General features: G+C 52.9%; 1 protein-coding gene across 2 annotated transcripts; it reads left to right on the forward strand.

Annotated features, from left to right (window-relative positions):
* Nucleotides 1-16,858: 16,858 nt before the first annotated feature.
* Comp (cartilage oligomeric matrix protein) lies at nucleotides 16,859-24,604 on the forward strand. Of its 2 annotated transcripts, XM_087900789.1 has the most exons (19): nucleotides 16,859-17,037; nucleotides 17,248-17,333; nucleotides 17,686-17,737; nucleotides 18,121-18,290; nucleotides 19,056-19,193; nucleotides 19,361-19,435; nucleotides 19,516-19,674; nucleotides 19,757-19,861; nucleotides 19,933-20,040; nucleotides 20,417-20,576; nucleotides 21,397-21,515; nucleotides 21,633-21,685; nucleotides 21,777-21,958; nucleotides 22,135-22,313; nucleotides 22,406-22,454; nucleotides 22,848-23,044; nucleotides 23,796-23,968; nucleotides 24,213-24,352; nucleotides 24,427-24,604. In XM_087900789.1, the coding sequence occupies exons 1-19, from the start codon at nucleotides 16,962-16,964 to the stop codon at nucleotides 24,471-24,473; spliced, it is 2,268 nt and encodes a 755-aa protein (XP_087756915.1). In that variant the 5' UTR covers nucleotides 16,859-16,961; the 3' UTR covers nucleotides 24,474-24,604. The 2 variants fall into 2 exon arrangements, with proteins under 2 accessions (XP_087756915.1, XP_087756916.1); XM_087900790.1 differs by lacking the exons at nucleotides 16,859-17,037; nucleotides 17,248-17,333; nucleotides 17,686-17,737; nucleotides 18,121-18,290 and adding an exon at nucleotides 18,331-18,907.
* Nucleotides 24,605-24,756: the final 152 nt, after the last annotated feature.

Raw genomic sequence — 24,756 nt, forward strand, 5'->3', positions numbered from 1 at the left:
ACCGCCGCTCTCAGACCCCTGGACAGGAACCGCCGCCGCCGCTGCGGTGCGCGTGCGCGAGCCCGACGCCGGCACAGGTGCGCGTGCGCGAGCCCGACGCCGGCGCAGTCGCGCGCGCTCCTCCCGGAAAGCGGCCAACCGCGCCCGGGCACTAGAAGCAGAGCGGGAGGGCGGAACTCGCCGTGCGCCTGCGCGAATGGGCGGGACTTCAACCGCCTTAAGGACTAGGACTCGCGAGCTCGGCCCCGCCCCAACCGCTGCCCGCTGGTGCGCATGCGCGGTTGCGGCGTGCTGGCCGCCTGGGTGTTCTGGGCTTGGTATTCTGAAGGTGCGGACTGAGGCTTTACTCTGGCTGAGTGAGGGAGGCGACTGGTGCGCAGGGAAGGCACCGGCACTCCTTGAGCCATGCTTACCCCGTCTGTCACTCGGCTCGTGGCCATCCTTGGTGGATCCTGCCAATGGTGGTCACTGCTTCTCCTGGGCTCCTGAAGCCTTTGACGACAACTGCTCCTTTGTTTTGTCTTGAAACCGTGCTAGCCTGGGACTCGCTAAGAAGAAGGCGTCAGATCCCTTAGAATTACAGATGGTTGTGAGCCACCCTGTGAGCGCTGGAAGCTCAACCTCTGCAGGAGCAGTATGTACTCTTTAGCCTGAGCTGTCTCTCCAACCTGTTTTGTTCTCGATAGAGAGTCTCATACTGTAACCCAGGCTGATTTGGAACTCTGGTCAGTCCTCCTGCCTCAGAGTCCCTGGTACCAGGATGATACATATACACCACCACTGGAGATCGCAGTGTTTGCCACAGAATCCAGGCCTTTGTGCGTGCTACAGCCACAGCCAGCATGGGGATTCAGGACCACATTCCTCCCTATGCTTGTGTTGGAGGAAGCCCTGTGTTCAGAGAGCTGAGTCAAGGGTACAGAACACCTCTTGGATCTCCCAGTCCTGGGGCTGAGTGTGATGGTACACTCTTTAAATCCAAACACTCAGGAGGCATCCTGGTCTACATAGCAAGTTCCAGGCTACCCAGAACTGTCTCAAAAACAAACGAAAAGGGGAAAAAAAAAAAAAAAAAGATGTGGAACATGGTGACACAGGCCTTTTATCTCAGGACTCTGGAGATGGAGAATCGGATTAAAAGCCATCCTAAGTTATATAGCAAGTTTGAGGCCAGCCTGAGCTACATGAGAACTTGGCTAAAAATAATAACCAATAGGTAAATGTTGATGAGACCAAGGATTAGCCGTGGTCCCTGCAGTCTTCCACCACAGGCAAGGCTGTGCCTGGAACTGCTACTCAAGAAAAGGTTCTCCAGTGCCTTATTTTTTATTGCTATCCATGTATTTATTTGCGTGTGAGCACACTTGCACCTGCACAGCTCATGTTTGGTGGGGTCAGATAACAGCCTGCAGGAGTTGCTTCTCTCCTGGGGGCTGGAACTCAGGTTTGGTGGGGAGCCCTTTAACCACTGAGCTGTCTCCCTAATTCCTTGGCCACTTACATTCAGGGTCAGTCAACAGAACGTGACATTAAACCACCCAAATCCAGATCTTGGTATTCTTTTTTGGAAAGTGTCTTGGTAGATCCTCTCACCTAAGCTCCAAGAGTCTGGCTACTCTATGCATTTGAACTAAAACCACAGAACACCTAACATAGAGCCAAGCTACCACTCCTGATTACAAACATTTCCTATTTATTGATATAGGGGGAAAGACCTAATTAGTGGATTTAAGATTTACTTATATTATTTTTTTCTTTTCTTTTTTTGGGGAGGTGGGGCGGGGTGTTGAGACGGGGTTTCTCTCTAGCTTTGGAGCCTGTCCTGGAATTAGCTCTTAAAAACTAGGCTGGCCTGAACTCACAGAGATCCACCTGCCTCTGCCTCCAGAAGCTGGGATTAAAAGCATGCACCACCACAGCCCGGCTAAGATTTATTTATTATTATCATTATTATTATTTGTTTGTTTGTTTGTTTTTTGAGACAGTAGTCCTAGCTGAGTGTAGTCCTAGCTGTCCTGGAACTCACTCTGTAGACCAGGCTGACCTTGAACTCACAGAGATCCACCTGTCTATGCCTTCTGATTGCTGGGATCAAACATGTGCACCACCACTGGCCTTATTTTTCTTTTTAATGGCATCTGTGTGGTATGTGCACGTGAGTGCAGTGCCTGGAAAAGTCAAAAGATGGAGCCTCCTGCTGCAGGTGCTGAGAACTAAGTCCAGTTCCCTGGAAGAGAAGCCAGAGCTCTTCACTGCTCTCCACCCCTGTTGGCTGATTTTTCGTTGTTGGAGAGGAACCTGGGCTTCGTACACTCTGGGCACCCCTCTACTTTGGGGGCTGCAAGGTCAGCAACAAGGGACTCCATCATCTTCCACACTGTAGGTGCTTCCTACTGTATTCTCAGTGATAGGAAATAAAATGGAATTAAGGTAGCAGCTCTCAGCCTGTGTGTCTTGACCTTTTCATAGGGTTCACATATACATTCTGCATCTCAGATGTTCACATTACGATTCATAAAAGCAGAGCAAAATTGCAGTTATGAAGCAGCAACAAAATAGTTTTATGCTTGGTGGTCACCACAATATGAGGAACTGTATAAAAGGGTCATAGCATTAGGAAGGTTGAGAAGCACTGGAATTGAGAAGCTGGAGAGTGCCAGGCGGTGGTGGGTGGCGCACGCCTTTAATCCCAGCACTCAGGAGGCAGATGCAGTTGGATCTCTGAGTTAAGGCCAGCCTGGTCTGAATCAAAAGGGTCTTCTTTTTTTTTTTAATATTTATTTATTATGTATACAATATTCTGTCTGCATGTATGCCTGCAGGCCAGGAGAGGGCAGCAGACCTCATTACAGATGGTTGTGAGCCAACATGTGGTTGCTGGGAATTGAACTCAGGACCTTTAGAAGAGCAGACAATACTCTTAACCGCTGAACCATCTCTCCAGCCCCAAAGATCTTCTTTTCTACAGATGTATTTGTGAAATGACCTAGGGTGTTGGTACTCTAGAATACAATTTAATGTAAAAGTCATGGGCTGAGGCCGGGCAGTGGTGGCACATGCACCACATTCCCAGCACTCAGGAGGCAGAGGCAGACGGATCTCTGTGAGTTCAAGACCAGCCTGGTCTACAAGAGCTAGTTCCAGGACAGCCTCTAAAGCTACAGAGAAACCCTGTCTCGAAAAACCAAAAAATAAAAAAGTAAAAATAAAAAAACAATAAAGTCAAGGTTGGCTCATGTAGAATGTCCTTTATATGTGGACAATGTCTCTCTCATTGGCTGATGAATAAAGCTCTTGGTCAGTGGCCAGGCAGAATAGAGCCAAGCAGGAAATCCAAACAGAGATACAGAGAGAAAGAAGGTGAAGTCGGGAGATTCCATGTAGGAGGAGTTCCATGCCAGGGTATCAGAGGTAAGCCACATCATGTGTCAATACACAGATTAGTAGAAATGGGTTAATTTACAAGTGAGAGTTAGTCAGTAATATTCCTAAGCCATTGGCCAAACAATTACAATATTATGCCTCTGAGTGATTATCTTATAAACAGACAGAGAAAAACCAGTCCAGTGGGGCCACGAAGACAGAGAAAAGTCTCTATTACAGGTGAAGGTACACATCTTCCATCTCATCACTCAGGAAGCAGAGGTAGGCAGATCTCTGTGGCTAGCCAGGGTTGTCTGTCTCAAAAACAAAAAAACAAAGACAACACAAAGAATGATTGGAATGCCTATGGCCTGCACGGCTGCCATGTTGTCTCAGTCATCACAGTCGGTTCCAGTGGCCCCATGGGAGAAGGCTGATCCTCTTGGCTGGCCGAACTGCCCACACACCTGGTGCTCGTTCTGGAGAGAGCCCAAGACAGGTCTGTAATTCCACACTGATTCATGGACTATGCCTGTGGCTTTGGATGGAGGATCAGGAAACTGGAAGGAACAGGACTGGAGAACTGGTAAAAAGGAAACGGGGGAGGGAGAGCTGTGTGGACAGATCTCCAAGGAGTCAGGCTCTAAGACACTTCTGTACCACATAGATGGACATCATGGGCATTGTTAAAATAATACTTATTTTTGTTGTTGTTGTTGTTGAGGTGAGGAGCACTTGGCACAGTTCAATTGTGAAGGGTGGAGACCACTTGCAGGATTCAATTCTCTGCCTCCACCCTGTGGGTCCCAGGGGTCAAACTCAGGCTGTCAGGCTGGACAGCCAGTGTTGTCACCTGTTGAGCCATCTCACTGGCCCAGCACAGAATTTTCAGATTCCAGTGGGGAATGTGCCTGTCTCCAGGAGTCATTCTCTTTCCCGGCCATTCGCTCATGATTGCGGTAGCCATGGTGGCACGGGTGGGAGCTGTGCCTAGGATCAGCGACCCGGATGTCCACTCGCCATGGGTTAGCTAGGCTGCAACCCTGGCCGAGTGCCAGGTCAGCCTGCAGCACAAAGCATCCGTGTCCTGCTCCGTCCTTCTGTTGCCCCTGCTTCCTGAAGCACCGAGGCTGCAGGTGTGTGTGTGTGTGACCATGTCCAGCTTTTAACTTCATCTATTTGGAGACAGAAATAAATAATTGTACTGTGTAGCTGCAACTTGCTGTGTAGACCAGGCTTGCCTCAAACACAAAAATCCACCTGCCACTGCCCCCGACCCCTGCCACATGCTAGGATTAAAGGTGTAACCACCATGCCCCTGGCCTGGCTTTTTTATTTGTTTGTTTGCTTGTTTGTTTTAACATGTGTGCTAGGGATTTGAACTCAGGTCCTCATGCCTTCACAGCTCTCTGAGCCACTCCCCACCTCGCCAGCCTCTGCAATGGGCTGGAGGCAGTCTCTTCAGAGCGCTGTAAGTCACTGTGTTATGTTTAGTTACTTTGGTATATGTGCGTGCATTCATGTGGGAATCAGGACTCCCCTTCAGGAATCAAGCCTGTTCCTCTTAAAGACTGTGAGGGTTTGTGCACGTGAGTGCACAGTCCTCAGGGTCCGAAAGAGGGCATCAGAGCCCAAGGAGCTGGAGTTCCCTGCAGCAATGATCTACCTGCTCAACACCATGCTGGGAAGTGCTGGGAGCCCTCTCATCAGCCCCCACCTTGGTTTTTAAGTCTGTCTCTCTGGGAAACGAAACCCACCAATTTACCTAGAGTGTTTGGGCAACCAGTCAGCGAGTGCCTCCTGTCTCCACCTCCAGCAACAAGGGTGCAGGCATCTGCCACCACAGCCAGCTTTTATGAGGGTGTTGGGGACTGAACTCAGGTCTGCTCCCTATGTGGCAAACACTTCATGCCCCGCATAGTTTGTGCAGTTCCTCCTCATGCCAGTCTCTTCTAGTTCACAGGGACTGAACTAACAGACACACTGGGGAAGGAATGTATGGAGCTTTTAATGAGGACCATCTCCCATGGACTTGTATCTCTGAATAGCTGGTCCCCATTTGGGGAGGTTATGGAACCTTTTTTATTTTGTTTTGTTTTGTCTTCCTTCCTTCCTAACTTCCTCCCTCCCTCCCTCCCTCCCTTCCTTCCTTTCTTTTTTCCTTTTCTTGAGACAGGGTTTCTCTGTGTAGCCCTTGCTGTCCTAGACCAGACTGGCCTTGAACTTAGAGTTCTACCTGCCTCTGCCTCTTGAGTGCTGGAACTAAAGGTGTAGGCCGCCACACCCTGCTGAGGTTAGGGAACTTTTTGGAGGTGGAGCCTTGTTGAAGGAAGTGTGTCCCAAAGGGATTTGAGGGTCTGTAGGCTCCAACTCCTGTTCTCTTTACTTCCTGTGTATGTATGAAAGTGTGATAAATCAGGGTGTGTGTGTATGTGTGTATGCCAGTGCGCTGAACCATAGCTGAAGGGGCTAGCCTGGAAATTATATATGCGTGCACTCGCGCGCGTGCATGTGTGTGTGTGTGTGTTCTATTTATTATGTATCATATATATATTATGATGATTTAAAGAGTTTTAAAACCCTAGTGAACATGAAGTAGCCCTGGACTAGTGGGTACAAGTCATGGCACTTAGTTCCCATACCACACACATGCATGCATTTATGGACACACTAGTTCACTTACAGTGGCCAGGCATGGTGGCACACACATGTAATCCCAGCCACCAGGAGCCAGAGCCAAGACATCTCAAATTTCAGACCAGCACAGGCTTCACACTGGAGCTTATGCAGCAGTGAAAACAGAAGGGGCCAGCAAAAGGGCTCAGCAACAAAGGTGCTTGCTGCCGAGCCCAGAAATCTAAGCTTGCTCGCCAGGGTCCACATGGCGGAAGGAGGGAACTGACGCTTGCAAGCGGTCCTCTGACCTCCACATGCTCACCGCGGCACATATCCTCCCCACCTCCCCCAAAAGAAGGACGTGATGAGAGAAAGCAAGAAGGAGGTGTTAGCTAGCTTGGCTCCGATTCTGGCCTGGAACTGTACTGACCGGGCAAGGGTGCATCCCTGATAGCCGTGCTCCACCTGCTGGCAAAGAGACCTCTCTGAAATGGCTTGGGTTCAAGTGGCCCTGACAGCCACAGCATGCAGTGTGCTGTGCATTCTCTGCCAGAGTAGTGGCTCATGGGGAGGGGTGTGGGGAACACGTGGGGGGGGGGAGCACGCGGGCTTGTGTCTAGTGAGTAGCGTCCTTTCGACAGTTCAATCAGTATTCAAATAGAAAAAGCAAGGCCTTGCTGACCAGGCTGAGGACAAGGTCTTGTGCCTCCATCTCAGAATCTCACTCTGTCTTGTCTCACTGTTTCTTCCTTTTTTGTTAACTTTGCTTGGTTTTTGTTTTTCAAGACAGGGTTTCTCTGTGAAGCCCTGGCTATCCTGGAACTTGCTCTGAAAACCAGGCTGGCCTCTAACTCAGAGCTCTGCCTGCTCCTGAGTGCTGGGATTAAAACTGTGTGTCACCACCACTGCTTAGCCTTTTAAACTAAAATTTAAAGATTAATTTATTTTAATTTTTTTATTGATATTTATTGAGCTCTACATTTTTCTCTGCTTCCCTCCCTGCCTCTCCTCTTCCCCTTCAACCCTCCCCCAAGGTCCCCATGCTCCCAATTTACTCAGGAGATCTTGTCTTTTTCTACTTTTTACTTCTCATGTAGATTAGATCTATGTAAGTCTCTCTTAGTGTTCTCATTGTTGTCTAAGTTCTCTGGGATTGTGGTTTGTAGGCTGGTTTTCTTTGCTTTATGTTTAAAAACCACTTATGAGTGAGTACATGTGATGATTGTCTTTCTGTGTCTGGGTTACCTCACTCAAAATAATGTTTTCTAGCTCCATCCATTTTCCTACAAAATTCGAGATGCCATTTTTTCAGCTGTGTAGTACTCCATTGTGTAAATGTACCACATTTTCCTTATCCATTCTTCAGTTGAGGGGCATTTAGGTTGTTCCCAGGTTCTGGCTATGACAAACAAAGCTGCTATGAACATAGTTAAGCACATGTCCTTGTGGTACGATTGAGCATCCTTTGGATATATGCCCAAAAGTGGTCATACTGGGTCTTGAGGAAGGTTGTTTCCTAATTTTCTGAGAAATCGCCACACTGACATCCAAAGGGGTTGAACCAGCTTGCATTCCCACCAGCAATGCAGAAGTGTTCCCTTTTCCCCACAACTTCTCCAGCATAAGTTGTAATCAGTGTTTTTGATCTTGGCCATCCTTACAGGTGTAAGATGGAGTCTCAGAGTTGTTTTGTTTTGCATTTCTCTGATGACTAAGGCTGTTGAACATTTCCTTAAGTGTCTTTCAGCCATTTTAGATTCCTCTGTTGAGAGTTCTCTGTTTAGGTCTTTACTCCATTTTTTAAAATTGGATTATGTGTTCTTTTGGTGTCCAATTTCTTGAGTTCTTTGCATATTTTGGAGATCAGACCTCTGTCTGATGTGGGGTTAGTGAAGATCTTTTCCCATTCTGTAGGCTGTCATTTTGTCTTGTTGACCATGTCCTTTGCTTTACAGAAGCTTTTCAGTTTCAGGAGGTCCCATTTAGTAATTGTTTCTCTCAGTGTCTGTGCTGCTGGGATTATATTTAGGAAGTGGTTCCCTGTGCCAATGTGTTCAAATGTACTTCCCACTTTCTCTTCTATAAGGTTCAGTGTGACTGGCTTTATATTGAGGTCTTTGATCCATTTAGACTTGAGTTTTGTGCATGGTGATAGATATGGGTCTATTTTCATTTTTCCACATGTTGATATTCAGTTATGCCAGTACTACTTGTTATATATGCTTTCTTTTTTCCATTTGATATTTTTTTTTTTTTGCTTCCTTGTCAAAAATCAGGTGTTCAAAGATGTGTGAATTGTTATCCGGGTCTTCTATTCAGTTCCATTGGTCCTCCTGTCTGTTCTTATGCCAATACCAGGCTGTTTTCAGTACTATAGCTCTGTAGTAGAGTTTGAAGTCAGAGATTGTGATGCCTCCAGAAGTTCTTTTATTGTACAGAACTGTTTTGGCTATCCTGGGTTTTTTGCTTTTCCAAATTAAGTTAAGTGCCATTCTTTCGATGTCTGTGAAGAATTTTGCTGGGATTTTGATGGGCATTGCGTTGAATTTGTTAATTAATTTTAATTTTAAGTGTATATACATTTTGCCTGCATGTGTTTCTGTTATATTCCTAGTAGACTGAGGTGCTGTCTGGTCCTTCCAGTGAACTAACCCAGAGCTTCCGCCTGGCTCTTCCCGGGCCATCATGGAAAGTTCTAGGCATCCTCCAACCCCACTTTCCAGGTCTAGGAAACAGCACTTCTCTCCCGCACCAAAAGAGGGCCCTGGAGCACAGAAGCGGCCATGGTCAACACCGCCTCCTCCCAGCTGCCTGTGGCTTCCTGCAAGAACCTCCTGTCCTGGCAGAGGTGCCCTCGTTGAGCTGCGGCCAGGATGGACCCTGGAGACGCCCCCTTCCTAGGAATAGCAGCGGGCTGTGGGTCCTTCTCACTCACAGCACCCTGTTTGTTGGCCGGGGCCACACCCGCCTGCCGGGGATGTTAAAAACATCTTTGAACATAGTGGTGGGCTCAGCAGCCAGGGGCCACCTGTACTTAAAAGCCGCTGTGCCTTTATTGGGGGTGTACTGGTGTGTTGGGCGCTAGCTTTGGGCTTGGCCTCTAAGCCCCACTTCCCACAGAGGCTCAAAGCTGCCATTCAGGGTTGTCAGAGCCATCCTGCAGAAGGAAGCGCCCTCCCTCCCACCCCCAGACTCCTTTCATTCCAAGCCACCACTGGGCAGGTCTTTAGATGGAATTTCATTGTAGACGGATTTCACTGAGAGGGAATGGAACTCAAATGACATGTCCCTGCTGCCAGTTTGAATGGAGATGAGTGTGTGTGTGTGTGTGTGTGTGTGTGTGTGTGTGTGTGTGTTTGTGACAAGGTCTCATGTAGCCCAGGCTGGCTGCATATTTGCTGTGTGGTTGAAATGGCTTTAAACCCTGGCTCCTCTCATCTCCATCTCCTTCCTACTCAGACAGCACACAAGATACACCAGCAGTGGAAGCAGGGCCAGTGTTTGTTGAATGAATAAACAATTGACGATGCATCAGTGAAGATGCACCACTTGTCTGTTTCTCTCGGCTGCTTCCCAGTTAGGGCAACTTAGGGGTGCGTTCGATGGGATGCAGGAGCCAGGCTTGTAGGGTGGGTCAGGTTCCAGTGGTTGGCGGGGAAGTCTACAGTGTGACCAGGCCTTTCCACTGTTTGGTCTGACCGTCATAAAATCACCCTGCTTAGACTGGCAAGATTTTCCTTTAACATGTTTCTGAAGGCTCTGTCAGAACCTGGAGGAAAATTCCAGAGTAACAAGGAGAGAGCTCTTTCACATCCTTGGGGACCAGTAGGGGTGGGACCCAGGAGCACCCCACAGCCCCACCAGGAAGTCCTGAGATTCCCAGAGAGTGGCTGTTTGCCCATTGTCTGGTAGAGGACAGACAGACCTCTCCGATGTTTCTCCCCATGCGATGTGGAGTCTGGCAGAAGCCGCACACACTATGGCGATCTGCATGCACACTCCCAGCACACTCTGTCCGGAGGGACAGCTGATACACCTTCTCAGCTCGCAGTCTCGTCCAGTCCGGAAACACTGCCTCCTTCTCTCTCACCTCCACGTCTCCCCACACGGCCCATGCTCAGCGCTGCCTCTGTCCGACTCTTACCCTTCCTTCAGTCATGGTGTAGAGGACCCTCCTTACGACCCTCCCATGGCTGCCTCTACACCTCCATCACGACTCTAGCCAGTCTGCGTTGACTAATGGTGAAGTTCTGGGTTATGGAGTGTTCCTGGGGGAAGTGGAATAGGGTAGATGCTTTACAAACTACATCACAGGGTCAGAAAAGTGGTTCCCGAGAAGACACCTCCCTCCCTGCTGTGTTAGGTTTGCTAACACTATCTAAAACACATCTAAGTCAAGACCAATACAACAGAAGGAACCATGGAAACAGGAGGAAGAACTTTCTAGACAGAGAACGCTGCTTGTACAAAGGTCCGGGGGTCAGGAAGCGCAGTGGGTGGAGATCGGCTCACCAGAGATGCTGCAGTGAGGAGAGATCTCTTCCTCAGGAGCTTCAGAGGGTGTGTGAGCAGGAGAAGAACATGGCCTAATTTATTATCTTTTTCTGGTCTTGAACCATGGCCATCTTCCTGTGTTTTTTCCCCCATGTGCTGGGGTTACAGTGGTTAGGAGATGCACTGTCTTCCAGCTGGGATCAGGGTGGGGCTGCGGGGAGAACAAGGAGGAAGGTGTCAACTGAGGGTGTCGGGGTTCTTGATTGAAAAAGGGCAGCTTGAGGGAGGGAAAGCTGAGGGGCCAAAAATGCAGCTCCTCCACCCCAACCCTGGCCACACTCCTGTCTGAGTCAGAACAGGAGTCTAGGTTGAGCTTGTGATGGGGATTGGATGGTGTCCATTGTGGCAAGGAGGCAGAGGCTTGCCAAGCTGACCTCTGACCTTAGTACCAGAGGGAAGAGGCCTGTGCCTTCCTCATCCTGGATTTGTGTGCTGTGACTGAACCCCAGGACCATGTAGTAAGGTGGGCCAGCCAGGAAGGTCAGGCCTCTGTGTGGCGCTGGCAGCAGCCCCATGAGCATAAGGGACCGGATGGTCAGAAGCATACGCTGTAGCCCACTGAGGTACCAACCCCAGCACCCAACCGAGAAAAACAGCCCCCCCCTGCAGTGGAGACTAACCACAGGAGACATTCCGAGACTGTGGGGCGGGCAGTGAGGAGGGCCAGCGGCTTAGAGTTAAGCTCTAGGCACAACAACTTGGGGCTCTGCAGAGGCAGCTGCATGCTTACCCAGGGTCTCACCATGCAGTTTGGCCTGGCCCCAGCACAACCCAGTGAAGTTTGAAGGTGAATGGTTTTACCATCATGCACTATAGTTTTTTAGATAATAATGGATACATATATACACACACACACATATATATATACACACACACGTAAATATCCACACACATACATACATATATACACATGCTCATATACATACACATATATACATGCATACATAATGCACATACACACACATACACACACACACACACACTCACACGATAGTGGAACTCACAGTCATAATCACCTGACTGCCCAGCCCTAGACCAATGTCCTCTCTTGGAGTCTGTTGCTCGCTGCCACCCTGGGCCCTGAGACATTGTGACTGGCACAATCTTGGTGATCCTTACGATCTGATGTGCTCTTTGGGAGCCGAGGGTGAGGGAGATGAGCATCCCTTGAACACTGCTGAAGCTGTGATGGTGTGAGGAGGACACAGACACCAGTCCCTGACCTCTGCTGACCTCCAGATGATTGGAAAGAACAGGGCTGAGTGGTTGTCCAAGCAGGATGTTCCCCGACACCCATGGTTGCCTGGAATTCCGTGGAGGCCAAGAAGGGAGCGAGAAAAACCAGACCTGGAGCCATGCCCGGTGGCAGCCTTCCTGTGGCTGGGATGCTCACCTTTTCACAGGGCCAGTGTAGACAGAAGGTCCAGTCACAGGTGAAGGCAACCCGTCCAGTTTGGTATCTGCCAGGACCACTAGCTAAAATGACTGAGTTCCCAAAGACCACATCACAGGGAACCACTGGAGCTGACGCATGGGAGGGTGACGGTGTGTGCCTAGCCCTCCCCTGCTCTCTGCACCCCGCACTGCTCCCACCCATCCAGCTATCGACCCACCACCCATGTGCTCATCCACAGATATGAACCTCCCACCCACACACATCGTAATGTCATCCAGGTGACGTGTGGAGTTGTGCTGGGCTGTGCTCAGGGTACGGTGAAAGCCACCAGATGACAGCAACAGGGAGAACAAGTCATTTGGAGGTGAGCATGCCCCATAGTCACAGCCAGATGATGCCAGATGCAGGCTGGGAAGACCTGTGCAGCCCGGGCCTGGCTCCCATGACCACCCATACCCCCCCTGCCCCATATACCATCCTTCATCTGCCTTGGATGCCTGGACCAGGCCTGTCACAGGATACCTGCTCACCTGGGGTGGTCTGGACTTTATCATCCCTGCACAGTGTCCTCGGGCCACAACCCTTATGTCCACAGCCTCACATTCAGGCCCTGGGCCCTCCAAGCAGTGGCCTCTGCCAGCTGACATTTATTTGGCACCTTGCTGCCCAACCCCATGGCAGCTTCTCTTCCCCAGGCCTGGGCAAGTGCCAGGCGTAAACACAGCGGTCTCTGCTCCATTCATCAGCCAGAGAACAAGGGCCGCACTGTGCAGGCACTGAGGCTGCTGCTGCGTGCAGCAGAGGATGAGGCCGGGGCTCCCCTCTGCTGTCCCCAGCCTACTGCAAAAACCTGGGGTAGACTTTCTTCTGTGGTCTGTGTCTTCAGCATGGTAGAGTAGCTTCCCTCTCTGAGCATCCGGTGACCACAAGAGGAGACAAGGAGGACACCGACTTTGAGACAGGTCTCCTGGAGATGGCCAGCTGGTCTCAAACTCATAATCCTCCCTTTCTTCCCTGCCACAGGCGGAGGTGAGAAGTGTGTATTGTGCCTGGCTGCTGTTCTTAAACCAAGTTTCCCTATGTAGCCTGGGTCACCTGGAAGATGCCATCCTCCTGCCTCCAGTGTCGGGAGAGTAGGCATGCTCCACCAGGCCTGGCTTATGTGGTGCTGGGGATGGAGCTGAGGTACAGTCCCAGCCATTAGAATTGTATTTAATGGTTATTTTAGTTTTTCACTCCTATCCCGCCCCCCAGACAGGGTTTCTCTCTGTAGCCCAGGCTGTTCTGGATTCACTCCATAGCCAGGGCTGGTTTCTTTAGCTGAGGATGGCCTTAACTCCTTATCTGCCTTCCTGTGCCCCCTGAGCACTGGAGTGGCCTTGAGTCAGGAAGTTTCTCAGCTTGGTTTTCTGAGGCAGAGACTCCCTGTGTAGGTCGGTTGGCCTGGAGCTGCATCTTTGTGCCTCAGCCTCCCTGGCATGGGGATCACACTCCAGCACCACCATTCTGGACCATACAGTTTCTTTTCTTTTTTTTAAAAAAATATTTATTTATTATGTATACAATATTCTGTCTGTGTGTCTGCCTGCAGGCCAGAAGAGGGCATCAGATCTCATTTCAGATGGTTGTGAGCCACCATGTGGTTGCTGGGAATTGAACTAAGGACCTCTGGAAGAGCAGGCAGTGCTCTTAACCGCTGAGCCATCTCTCCAGCCCCTACAGTTTATTTTCTAACGTTTTCTCTGTGAAGTTTGTGTGCTTGCGCAATCCAGAGAACTACAAATGTGTGCTTGATTCTGGCGTTGATCCTAAAAAGTGGGGGTCTTTCTTGAACTCATTTATATGTGTGTGAGCGTGCATACATGTCTGTATATATATGAGTCTGTGTGCGTGCATGCGCATGCATCTGTGTATGTGCGTATGGGTGTGTGAGTGTGTGTATACATGCGTGTGTAGCACTGCAGATGAAACCTGAGGATACTGAGGTTGCAGTCATGAGTGAAAGCCCCACAGGCCCCTGGCTTCCTGGTTGTGTTTGGTGGTTCTTCTTCATTAGCAAGAGGCAGAGCCTCAAGACCACCCAAAGGCTCCTTCACAGTGGGAGGTAGGGACCTAGGACTAGGTGGAGGCTTCAGTCACCCCCACCTCTCCCCCAGGAGGCACAAAGAGGCTGTAACACCTGCATCTCAGATCTGAGTTCTGACCAGATGTCTCTGGTCCATTCCAGTCAGTTACTAGTGAAGTTCAGGTCTCTTGAATCAATTTTTTAAGACGTAGAAATGTATACCAAAATTTGAAATATGTGAAGAAAGAGAAAGAGTCAGGCGGTGGTGGCTAGAGAGAAATCCTGTCTCAAAAAACTAAAAAAAAAGAAAGAAAGAAAGAAAGAAAGAAAGCAAGCCTGGCGGTAGTGGTGCACACCTATAATTCGTCCCCACCCCCGGGAGGAAGAGGCTGGCGGATCTCTCGGTTCCAGAACAGCCATGGCTACACAGAGAAACCCTGTTCTAAAAAAAAAAAAAATCAAAATTCAGATGAGGGCAGACAAGATGTCTCAGAAGATAAAGGCGCCTGGAGAGGCCTGAGGACCCAAGTTCTGCCCCTGCAGGCTTTTCTCTGACCTCTACATGCACAGTATGGTGCACAGAATAGCGTAATGTATGTGTGTGTGTGGGGGGGGAAAGAGATCAGTATTGATGGTGCCTGAGCCTTGAATGATGTTTGCCATCATTCAGTAAAACTGTAATGTTGTCTTTAATCTGAGGCAAATCTGGGGCAAGATGGGTGGGAAAGAAGGCAGAGCCTGCTGAAGGCCTAGGCAGACACAGGCCTCAGACACTGGCTCCTGGACCCCTTATTATGGAGTATAGATCTGGCTGGGCTGTGGAAATGGCCAAGTGAACCTCCCCCTTGTTGCCTTGATGGATTCCCCAGACCCAGCCTGTGGCTGGGCAGCCGACAAACTTTCCCCCTGGGCGGTGGCCTGCAGTCGGCGGCGCCACAGTCTCCTGGCCCAGCAGGCGTCAGTCAAAAAGGGCCCCTGGGACTCTAACAGCAGGCCCCACCTGGCCCTGATCCTGGAACCACTCAGCCTGGGTGTCGGGAAGGGCAACTGGCCTGGGTTCATGAGTTCCAGAATATCACAGCTATTGCCTGGCTGGGGCCAGAACTGAGCCTGGATTCATGAGGGAAGGGCTGTATGTGTGCATGTGTGTGCATGTGTGGGTCTGGGGTTGTGCGTGTGTGTGTATGGGGTTGTGCTTATATATGGTGGTGTTGTGTGTGTATATATGCACTTTTTTTTTTCGAGGCAGGGTTTCTCTGTAGCTTTGGAGCCTGTCCTGGAACTAGCTCTCGTAGACCAGGCTGGCCTCGAACTCACAGAGATCCGCTTGCCTCTGCCTCTGGGATTAAAGGCTTGTGCCACCACTGCCTGGCTTGTGTGCATTCGAAACATTCTCTGCATAGACTCAAGGTTGCAGAACCAGGCTGCTACCCAGAGCCAGCACACTGAGGATTCCCATAGGCTGTCTCTCATCCCAACAGTGTCTGCTGTGCTTGGAAGAGCGGAAGAGGGACACAGGCACGAGGTCCCAGGAATATAGCTGCCGAGTGAATCCAGGGTGGCTAGGGTTAGAAAAGCTGCCTGGGAGAGGGTCTCTGCCCGGTGGGTGGAACTCAGGCTGTCCTCTGAGCTCCCCCTCCCCATCAGTCCTGACTGTCTCCCACGTGGTCCAGCGCCCCAGCTCTGGGCTGCCCTGTGCTCCTGTGTCAAAGGCTCGAGCACTCAGGGCCACCGCCAGTGGTGGTTTCTGGAGAATTTCAGCGCTGGCCAGCAGAAGCAGCCCCAGGTGTGCTGGAAGCCAAAGAAAACAGGAGGTACCCCAGCCAGGCAGGGAGTGTGCCCGGGAACCTCCACCCTCCCTCGGCTGAGCTGTTCTCCCTTCTCCCACTCTGCGACAAGTTGGGCCTCAAGACGTTGGCACTGCCTTTGCTAGCCTCCCCCTGCTCCAGTTGGAGCCCCGACACCTCTGAGTGACAGTGTAGCCTAGGCTGCCTCTTGAAGGATGGGAGCTGTTGTCTTCCTGTGTCCCCACTAGCTACCTAGCAGGGAACTTGACTCAGGATGGGCAGATTTATGTAACACAGATCTAGACACACATCCTCCAACACCCCCTCACTGGAGCACCACTGATCTAAGGCCCTTTTTAGTCTTTGTCCCTAGGCCGCTTCCTCCAGGCAGCCCCCTATGACTTCCTATTGGAACAACAACTCTTTCTGGGACTCTGGCTTGGCTTATAGTGGCCCCAGATGGCTCAGTCCCTTCCCTGACTCCGGCTTCTATGTAACAGACTGAGTCGGGACTCCTGGCCCTGAGGTGACTGCCCAGGAAGGAGGATTTTTCAGTTCCCAGCCATTTTTATTTTTGTGATTGACTGTCTCCCCAGCGGCTGGGGAGCAAAGCTGGGTACAGAACCCCAGGGAAGCAGAGGTTCCCTTCCCTACTCCATTGTTTCCTCGACAGTGCAAAAGGGGAAACTGAGTCACAGACACCGTTTCCTGGTGATTCTGTTTCTTTGGAAGTACTGGGACTGGAGTCCAGGACGTTATACTCTCAAAGTTTCCTGCAGACGCCCGCTGAGCCACGCCCATGGGGCCTTTTGCAGGGTTCAGAAATGTGGACTGTAAGAACCTGAGTGTGTTGGTTCGAACTTTTCTATCACTTGTGACTCTGTTTCTCCAAATGTTATACCGTCTTACATACAGCCGGCACCCGATGGTGAACGGGAGTGCGAGTGGGGAGCCCCACTTGACTCCCTGAGGCTCATCCCTCTTTCTCCTCAGACTCCATCATGTCCTGACCAATCGTAGGTCATTCCGCGGGGCCGTGGGGCGCGGCCCTGAATGCAGAGTCTGGCCTGTTTACCTTGTGGCGGACTCTGGGCAGGACCGCGGGGGCTGTCCCGGCCGGGCGCGGGAATAAATAGGGCATCGGCTGAAGGGCGCCAACAGCAGCTGCAGCTCCGTCGTCATGGGCCCCACCGCCTGCGTTCTAGTGCTCGCCCTGGCTGCCATGCGTGCGACCGGACAGGGCCAGATCCCTCTGGGTAAAGCCGCTAAGTGGGAGGTGTGGGTGGACAGGGGGCCTCCAAGTTCGCGGTTCCCGCTTCTCGGAGCTTGGGGTCCGCTCTCCAGAGACTGGGCTAAGAAATCAGGCGGCGGGTGGAGCCGGAGCAGCGGGGTGGGCTTGGAGGGCCCCGGAGGTGGTGATGGATGATGACTGGCGAGGGATGATGGGGTGGCCCCTGCGGATGCAGGTGGAGACCTGGCCCCACAGATGCTGCGAGAACTTCAGGAGACCAACGCGGCGCTGCAGGATGTGAGGGAGCTGTTGAGACAGCAGGTAAGGGAGCAGTGTGGGGACAAAACAGGGATAGAGGACACAGCGCAGTGACGGAGCGGAGAACGGAGAGGGGACAGAAAAGGATAGACAGGGAGACAGTGGAGGGAAAGAGAAAGGGCGCGACAACAGAATAGGCAAGAGTGTAGGACAGAGTGGGGACTGGGCGCGGGACAAAGCGCGGGGACCAGATGCACGGGGTCAGAGCCAGGGAGGCGGGATCCAGAAGGGGCTTGTGCAAAAGGGAGTTGGAAGGAGGTGTGGGCACCAGGCTTCCCAGGGAGGTGATCGTGGGAGGAGGAGGACCGCGAAGGGGCGCACCGGGAAGCTTCCCGCTGACCTCCTTCATCCACAGGTCAAGGAGATCACGTTCCTGAAGAATACGGTGATGGAATGTGACGCGTGCGGTGAGCACTGCCGGGACCAGAGGACCGGAGGAGGGGTGGGGAAACAGGAGAAAAGAAGGAAAAGGGGTAGGGAAGGAGGGTTGCGGGAGCGGAAGAGAACCGCGGTGGAGCGGGCTGGACGCCGGAGAGAAGGCCCAGGAGGTGCGAGCAGACCCCGGACAGCGTGGAACCAAGTGGACCATGAAGTGGCAGCGCGCACGCGCAAGCATGGCCCGCCCCAGGGTGCTAAAATGAGCCCTCTCGAGGGGCGTGGTCATGAACGGCGCCACCCTGGGCGAAGCAAGCTAGTCTCCTTGTAGGCGCGCCCGAAAAGCTCCTCCCCTGGGTGTGGTTCGGAGAGGCTCCTCCCCCTGAGCGTGGCCTAATTACTCGGGTCTCCAAAGGGATGCAGTCCGCGCGCACTCCGGGCCTGAGCGTGCGGCCTGTATCGCTCTGCGCTCCGAGCTCCTGCTTCCCTGGCGTGGTCTGCACGGAGACGGCGAACGGCGCGCGCTGCGGCCCCTGCCCTCCCGGCTACACTGGCAACGGCTCTTACTGCACCGACGTTAATGAGGTGCGCGGGCTACCCACACCCCTGCCGTTCTGACGCTACCCGGGTCGACCCCACCGCAAACTCCTTCCATCCCGACGACCCCTTTATCTACCGAGGGTGTCCTCCCGCTCCTAACCCTGGGCGCAAATCCAGAAGACCTCACATCTACTCGGGGAGCTCCACCCAGGCTAACTCCATCACTGTCCCAGACGCATGCCCTGACCACGCCTTCTGCACCTACTAACGCCCACCCCGACGACCCCTTGGACGCTGTGGGTGGCTCTCCCCAACCATCCTCCTCACCACTGGGTCTCGCTCGCCCCGACCACTCGTCTACTTTAGAAAGTCGCCCTCCTCAAGCACCTGGCAATCGCCGCTGTGCCTGCACACCCCGTAGGCCACTTCCTCCCTCGGCTGGGGATGCTCGCCCTCTAAGTTCATTTCCTCACCCCTAAGGGGTCACAACCCCATGTCCATCAAGGCAAAGTCGTCTGCGACCCATGGGCTCTCCATCCCGTGTGACACCCTACTCCAAGAACCGGCTGATGGTCCTGGCTGGGAACCAATCAATTGGGTGGTGGTGGCGCACACCTTGAACCTCAGCTTTCTTTGAGTCTGAGGCCAGCCTGGTCTACATGGTGTGTTCCAGGGCAGCCAGGGCTATGCAGAAATGCTGTCTCCAATAAAACAGAACAAACAAACCCATGTCCAAATCCGGGAAGCCCCAAGGTGCGGCTGTCGAGGTTCAACTTGGGGCCTCTAATTTTGTGTGCTGCTTCCTCACAGTGCAACGCTCACCCCTGTTTCCCGCGCGTGCGGTGCGTCAATACCAGTCCTGGCTTTCACTGCGACGTCTGTCCGCATGGGTACAGCGGCCCCACCCACGAGGGCGTGGGGCTGGCCTTCGCCAAGACTAACAAACAGGTTATGAGAGCATAAACCCGACGTTTATGGCAGGAGGGAATGGAAGGCATTTTGTCCAGAAAACTCCGTCCACATCCTCATTCCAGCGAGGAAGTTCCTGAAGTCAGGGTGGACAGACACGTCCTGGGTGAAACGTGTGCCATCTGACCGTTGTCTCCGTCTCCCAGGTTTGCACGGATATTAACGAGTGTGAGACCGGGCAACACAATTGCGTCCCAAACTCCGTGTGTGTCAACACCCGGGTAAGGAAGGCAGGGATGGTGAGAATGACGCCAGTGAGGCGCGGGTGGGTGCCCCGTTGACTGATCGCGCCTGTGTACAGGGCTCCTTCCAGTGTGGCCCCTGCCAGCCCGGCTTCATGGGTGACCAGACGTCAGGCTGCCAGCGGCGTGGGCAGCGCTTCTGTCCGGATCGGTCACCCAGCCCGTGCCATGAGAAAGCGGACTGCGTCCTGGAGCGCGATGGTTCGAAGTCGTGCGTGGTGAGTGCGGGCGCACAGGTCGTGGAGGAGGGGTCCCCGGGCTCGGGCGTGCGTGTACATTAACATCGACTGCCCTGCGCAGTGTGCCATCGGCTGGGCGGGCAACGGGCTCCTCTGCGGCCGCGACACGGACCTGGATGGTTTCCCGGACGAGAAGCTGCGCTGCTCAGAGCGTCAGTGCCGCAAGGTGGGTGTGATCTGGAGGGCGTGGTGAGTCCAGATAGACACGTCCCCTTACTCCGTGTACCTGCTCTCCAGGATAACTGCATGACCGTGCCCAACTCGGGGCAGGAGGACGTGGACCGCGATGGCATCGGAGACGCTTGCGACCCGGACGCGGACGGGGATGGAATCCCCAACGAGCAGGTAAATGTGAGAGGGTCCGCTGGTTGTCCAGCTTTCGACGGAGGGGATGTGCAGGTCTGGGAAGTGGTTTTTGTTTCTTTTTCTTTTTAATTAATTAATTAATTAGCTCGTGTGTGTGTGTGTGTGTGTGTGTGTGTGTGTGTGTGTGTGTGCACGCGCGCGTACCTGCCCGCCAGTGTGACACTGTGTGTATGGATCAAACGGCTACTTGCAGGAAATGGTTCTCTCCTTACACTGAGTAAGCTCTGGGGAAATTGAACTAAAGCTATCAGCCTTTACTTTGAGCAGCGCCTATCCCTCTGCCAGCCGATTGGGAGGTGATCTGTATCCCTCTCCCCCCCTACACACACCTAACTTCACTTGCCCTGTCTTCTAGGACAACTGCCCGCTGGTTCGAAACCCAGACCAGCGCAACTCGGACAGCGATAAGTGGGGAGATGCTTGTGACAACTGCCGGTCACAGAAGAATGATGACCAGAAAGATACAGACCAGGATGGCCGGGGTGATGCCTGTGACGAGGACATTGATGGAGACCGTGAGCATGGCTGGGGAGTCGAGGGTGGGGCCCATCTCTCAGTGGAAGTGCTTGAATGCTTGGAAGATGGTGACCCACCCTGACGTGACTAAAGTCAAGCTGGGGGAAACATGAAACCAGGGCTGGGAGAGAAGACTGCTGGGATACAGCGATGGAAAGGTCTTCTCTCTTGTCTACATCCAGCGGGGAAGCCTTTGACTTCTCAGTACCCAGTTTAGTATCCTAGACTGACTTAAACCTGGCCTTGAGATAGAGTATCTCTGTGTACCCCTGGCTGTTCTAGAACTCACTATATAGACCTAGCTGGCCTTAACTCAGGGACCCACCCACCTCTGCCTCTAGAGTGCCAAGCAAACAGCATTTTTATTACATTTTAATTTATCATTTCTTTTTTTTAAAAAATATTTATTTGTTTATTATGTATACAACATTCCTTCCATGTATGCTTGCATGCCAGGAGAGGGCACCAGATCTCATTAGAGATGGCTGTGAGCCACCATGTGGTTGCTGGGAATTGAACTCAGAACCTCTGGAAGAACAGCCAGTGCTCTTAACCAGTGAGCCATCTCTCCAGCCCTTAATTTATCATTTCTGAGTACACACACCTGTGTGCATGCATGTATGTGCAGGAGGGCCATGGCACACATGTGGAGGTCAGAGGGTAACCTGCATTGCAGGAGTGGGTTCTCTCTCAGGTGCCAGGGGTCAAACTCAGGCCAGCCCCTTGGTCCACTCACCTCAGGCCTGACCCGCGCTGTTCTGACACTGTCCTAACCTGGCCTTTCTTGGGATCCAGCCTTATTTCAATTATTTGTGTCAGGAATAAAAAATGTAGCTGACAACTGTCCCAGGGTGCCCAACACTGACCAGAGTGACAGCGATGGTGATGGTGTTGGAGATGCCTGTGACAACTGTCCCCAGAGAGACAACCCGGATCAGGTATGCCGCTTCCTAGGGGAGCCTTCCTGCCAAGGGCAACCTAGGGTCGGGAGTTCTTGGAAGGGAGGACAGCTTCTGAGTCCTCAGCCCTGACTGTGACTCCTGGCCCCATTGTAGAGAGATGTGGATCACGACTTTGTGGGTGACGCCTGTGACAGTGACCAGGACCAGTATGTAGCCCTTGAGACGGTGGCGGCTGAGCGGTGCATGACGTCCCCTCCCAGAGTCCCAGGGTCCCAGTATCCCACTCCTTCACTCTAGGGATGGGGATGGACACCAGGATTCCTGGGACAACTGCCCCACAGTGCCCAACAGCGCCCAGCAGGACTCGGATCACGATGGCAAGGGCGATGCTTGTGATGATGATGACGACAATGATGGCGTCCCTGACAACCAGGACAACTGCCGCCTGGTGCCCAACTCGGGCCAGGAGGACAGTGACAGTAAGGGCAGAGAGGGTATAGTTACTAGCTGATGTGGGCCTGGTCTGTAGCGGGTGTGGGCGTGGCCAGCATCTCGTGTGTGGAGGGAGAGGTGTCTGGTGCTGGCCTCGGCCATGGCCATCCGGAGCGGCCTGAACTGAGCCCAGAGTGGCAGCTCGTGTCCCACCTCCTTTCAGGGGATGGCGTGGGTGACGCGTGTCAGGGCGACTTTGACGCTGACAAGGTCGTAGACAAGATCGACGTGTGCCCCGAGAATGCGGAGGTCACTCTCACCGACTTCAGGGCCTTCCAGACGGTCGTGCTGGATCCCGAGGGGGACGCGCAGATTGATCCTAACTGGGTGGTGCTCAATCAGGTGCGGCCAGGGGCCAGGGTGGCTGTTTAAGGAAGCCTAGGAGCCCCTCAGCGCCGGCCTGAGACTCTTTCTTGTTCCTCGGACCTCCCCAGGGAATGGAGATCGTGCAGACCATGAACAGCGACCCTGGCCTAGCTGTGGGTGAGGCGGGGCGGGGCGCGGCGGGATTATGGGGGCGTGGCCACAGAGCAGGACCTGTCAGCCTAGTCTTGGGAAGGGTAGAGAGAAGAGGGGAGACAGAGAGGTGAGGACAGATTGCTGGAGTGGCCATAGTGGGTTTCCATGGAGGGGCAGGGGTTGGTTGGTCTGGACCGGGGAAGGGTGGGGTTGCTGCTGTGTGAGGGAGTGGTGGTGGGAGGCCTGGCCCTTGAGCCGGGGTGGGGGGATTTGGAATGCTTTAGAACGTGACCAATGGTATGCTGGGGGTGGGGCCTTATCAGGGAACTAGGTTGGAAGTGAACCTAGTTCTCTGGAGGAACTGGGTGTCCAGGGCAAGCAAGTTTTGGGAGGCCCCATTTCTCTCCCCTTGTACAGGTTACACAGCCTTCAATGGCGTCGACTTCGAGGGCACATTCCACGTGAACACGGTCACTGATGACGACTATGCTGGCTTCATCTTCGGCTACCAAGATAGCTCGAGTTTTTACGTGGTCATGTGGAAACAGATGGAGCAGACATACTGGCAGGCCAATCCCTTCCGGGCAGTGGCCGAACCAGGGATCCAGCTCAAGGTGCCTGCTGCGCCTTGCCCTCCTGGTCCCTGCGCCCTACATACACTATCCTTTCCCAACTTCACCCAAACCCTCCACCCTTCCAGCATTGTCCCACAGCCCTCAAGGCTGTCACTACCCCTCATTGTCCCTCAACCATCGCCACAGGCTCAGATCTTCCCACAAGCCCACGAATCCTCTTCCAGGAGGGCTGGGGAAGAAGCCCCTTGAGTCCAAGCACAGGGACTGGAGTTTGGGTTCCCCAGAACTCACAGAAATACTGGGTCTGCATGGCGGCCCACCTGGAATTCCAACCTGAAAGGTAGAGACAGGGGCCCAGAGCAAGCTGGCTCGTGAGACAAATCAGACTGGGGAGCCCCAGGCTTCACTGACAGACCCTGCTTTATAGAGGTCTATCAAGGTGGCAAACTCTTGAGGATGGATATGACACTAACTCCTGTCTACACCTCCATGTGCATACACCACATACTGAAGATATAGCCTGCCTCAGAAAGAAAGGGAGGAAGAAAGAAAGAAAGCGAGAATGAGAGAGAGAAAGGGAGAGTACTTCCTTATGACCACCTCATATACCTTTCAGTCCCCAAACCTTTACAGAACCCGAAATTCCCCTGGCTGCTGCATATCCTCCTGCAGTCACCTGCAACAGGTTCTCTAGGTGCCAGCTTGCCCTTACAAGCCAACAAACCCAGAGGGTCCCCAGGGTGCCCTGTGCTTCCAGTCCAAAGACTGGAGACTCCCCTCTCTGCGATAGGCAGTCAAGTCCTCCACGGGGCCTGGGGAACAGCTCCGAAATGCACTGTGGCACACGGGGGACACAGCATCCCAGGTGCGGCTGTTGTGGAAGGACCCTCGTAATGTGGGCTGGAAGGATAAGACATCCTACCGCTGGTTCCTGCAGCACCGGCCTCAAGTTGGCTACATCAGGTGGGGACTGTCCTGCAGTTGGTGAGCTGCACTGGAGATGCCCCGCTTTACAGTGGTTTTAGAAGAAATGGGCTCCATTTGCAGCGTAGGCACCTTTGTACAGGGCACCTAACACATTCTTACAGAAGGAAACTGAGGCAGGCTCTCCTGCTTCTGTAGAGACACCAGCCCATATCTTTTAAGTGTGAGCCAGTGATGAGGGGGGGCGGGCATGGGAACCCCACCTCACTGGTTCCACTCACAGGGTGCGGTTCTATGAGGGTCCTGAGCTAGTGGCTGACAGCAACGTGGTGCTGGACACGGCCATGCGTGGTGGTCGCCTGGGCGTCTTCTGCTTCTCCCAAGAGAACATCATCTGGGCTAACCTGCGCTACCGCTGCAATGGTGAGCTAGGGGCCAGCAGGCAGGACCCGAAAGGCTCCAGGAGGCATTCTCACCTGCTGCCTTTCAATCTACAGATACACTCCCTGAGGACTACGAGAATCACCAGCTGCAGAGGGCCTAGGGAACTCAAGTAGGGCACTGCTGCCTGATGAACTGTGGTAGCCTGAGCTACAGGTGTCTGTGGGGCTGGCATCACTCTGGAGGGGTGCCTGGCCTGGGGAGGAAAGGCTAATAAAATATGAATGTGGGGGACTGGGGGCTCTGGTCTCTGCTTCATGGGGCTCTGTGAATGGCCTCCAGGGGGACCCAGATCTGTACTTGGTCATTCAGACAGTCACTACAGGTGCTGACACCCCTGGTATGATCAGGCGGGTATTCCAAGTTTGAAGAACCCCAAAGTCACT

The sequence above is a fragment of the Myodes glareolus genome, chromosome 23 (assembly GCF_982192425.1).
Source record: "Myodes glareolus chromosome 23, mMyoGla1.1, whole genome shotgun sequence".
In the NCBI taxonomy this organism is placed as follows: domain Eukaryota; kingdom Metazoa; phylum Chordata; class Mammalia; order Rodentia; family Cricetidae; genus Myodes; species Myodes glareolus.

Bases quoted from the DNA above. Each gene is read 5' to 3' on its own strand.
- Comp (XM_087900789.1), top strand. From the start codon at position 16,962: ATGGGCCCCACCGCCTGCGTTCTAGTGCTCGCCCTGGCTGCCATGCGT. The intron at 17,334-17,685 runs GTAAGGGAGCAG...CTTCATCCACAG, and splicing joins GGGAGCTGTTGAGACAGCAG to GTCAAGGAGATCACGTTCCT. The intron at 23,969-24,212 runs GTGGGGACTGTC...TTCCACTCACAG, and splicing joins CCTCAAGTTGGCTACATCAG to GGTGCGGTTCTATGAGGGTC.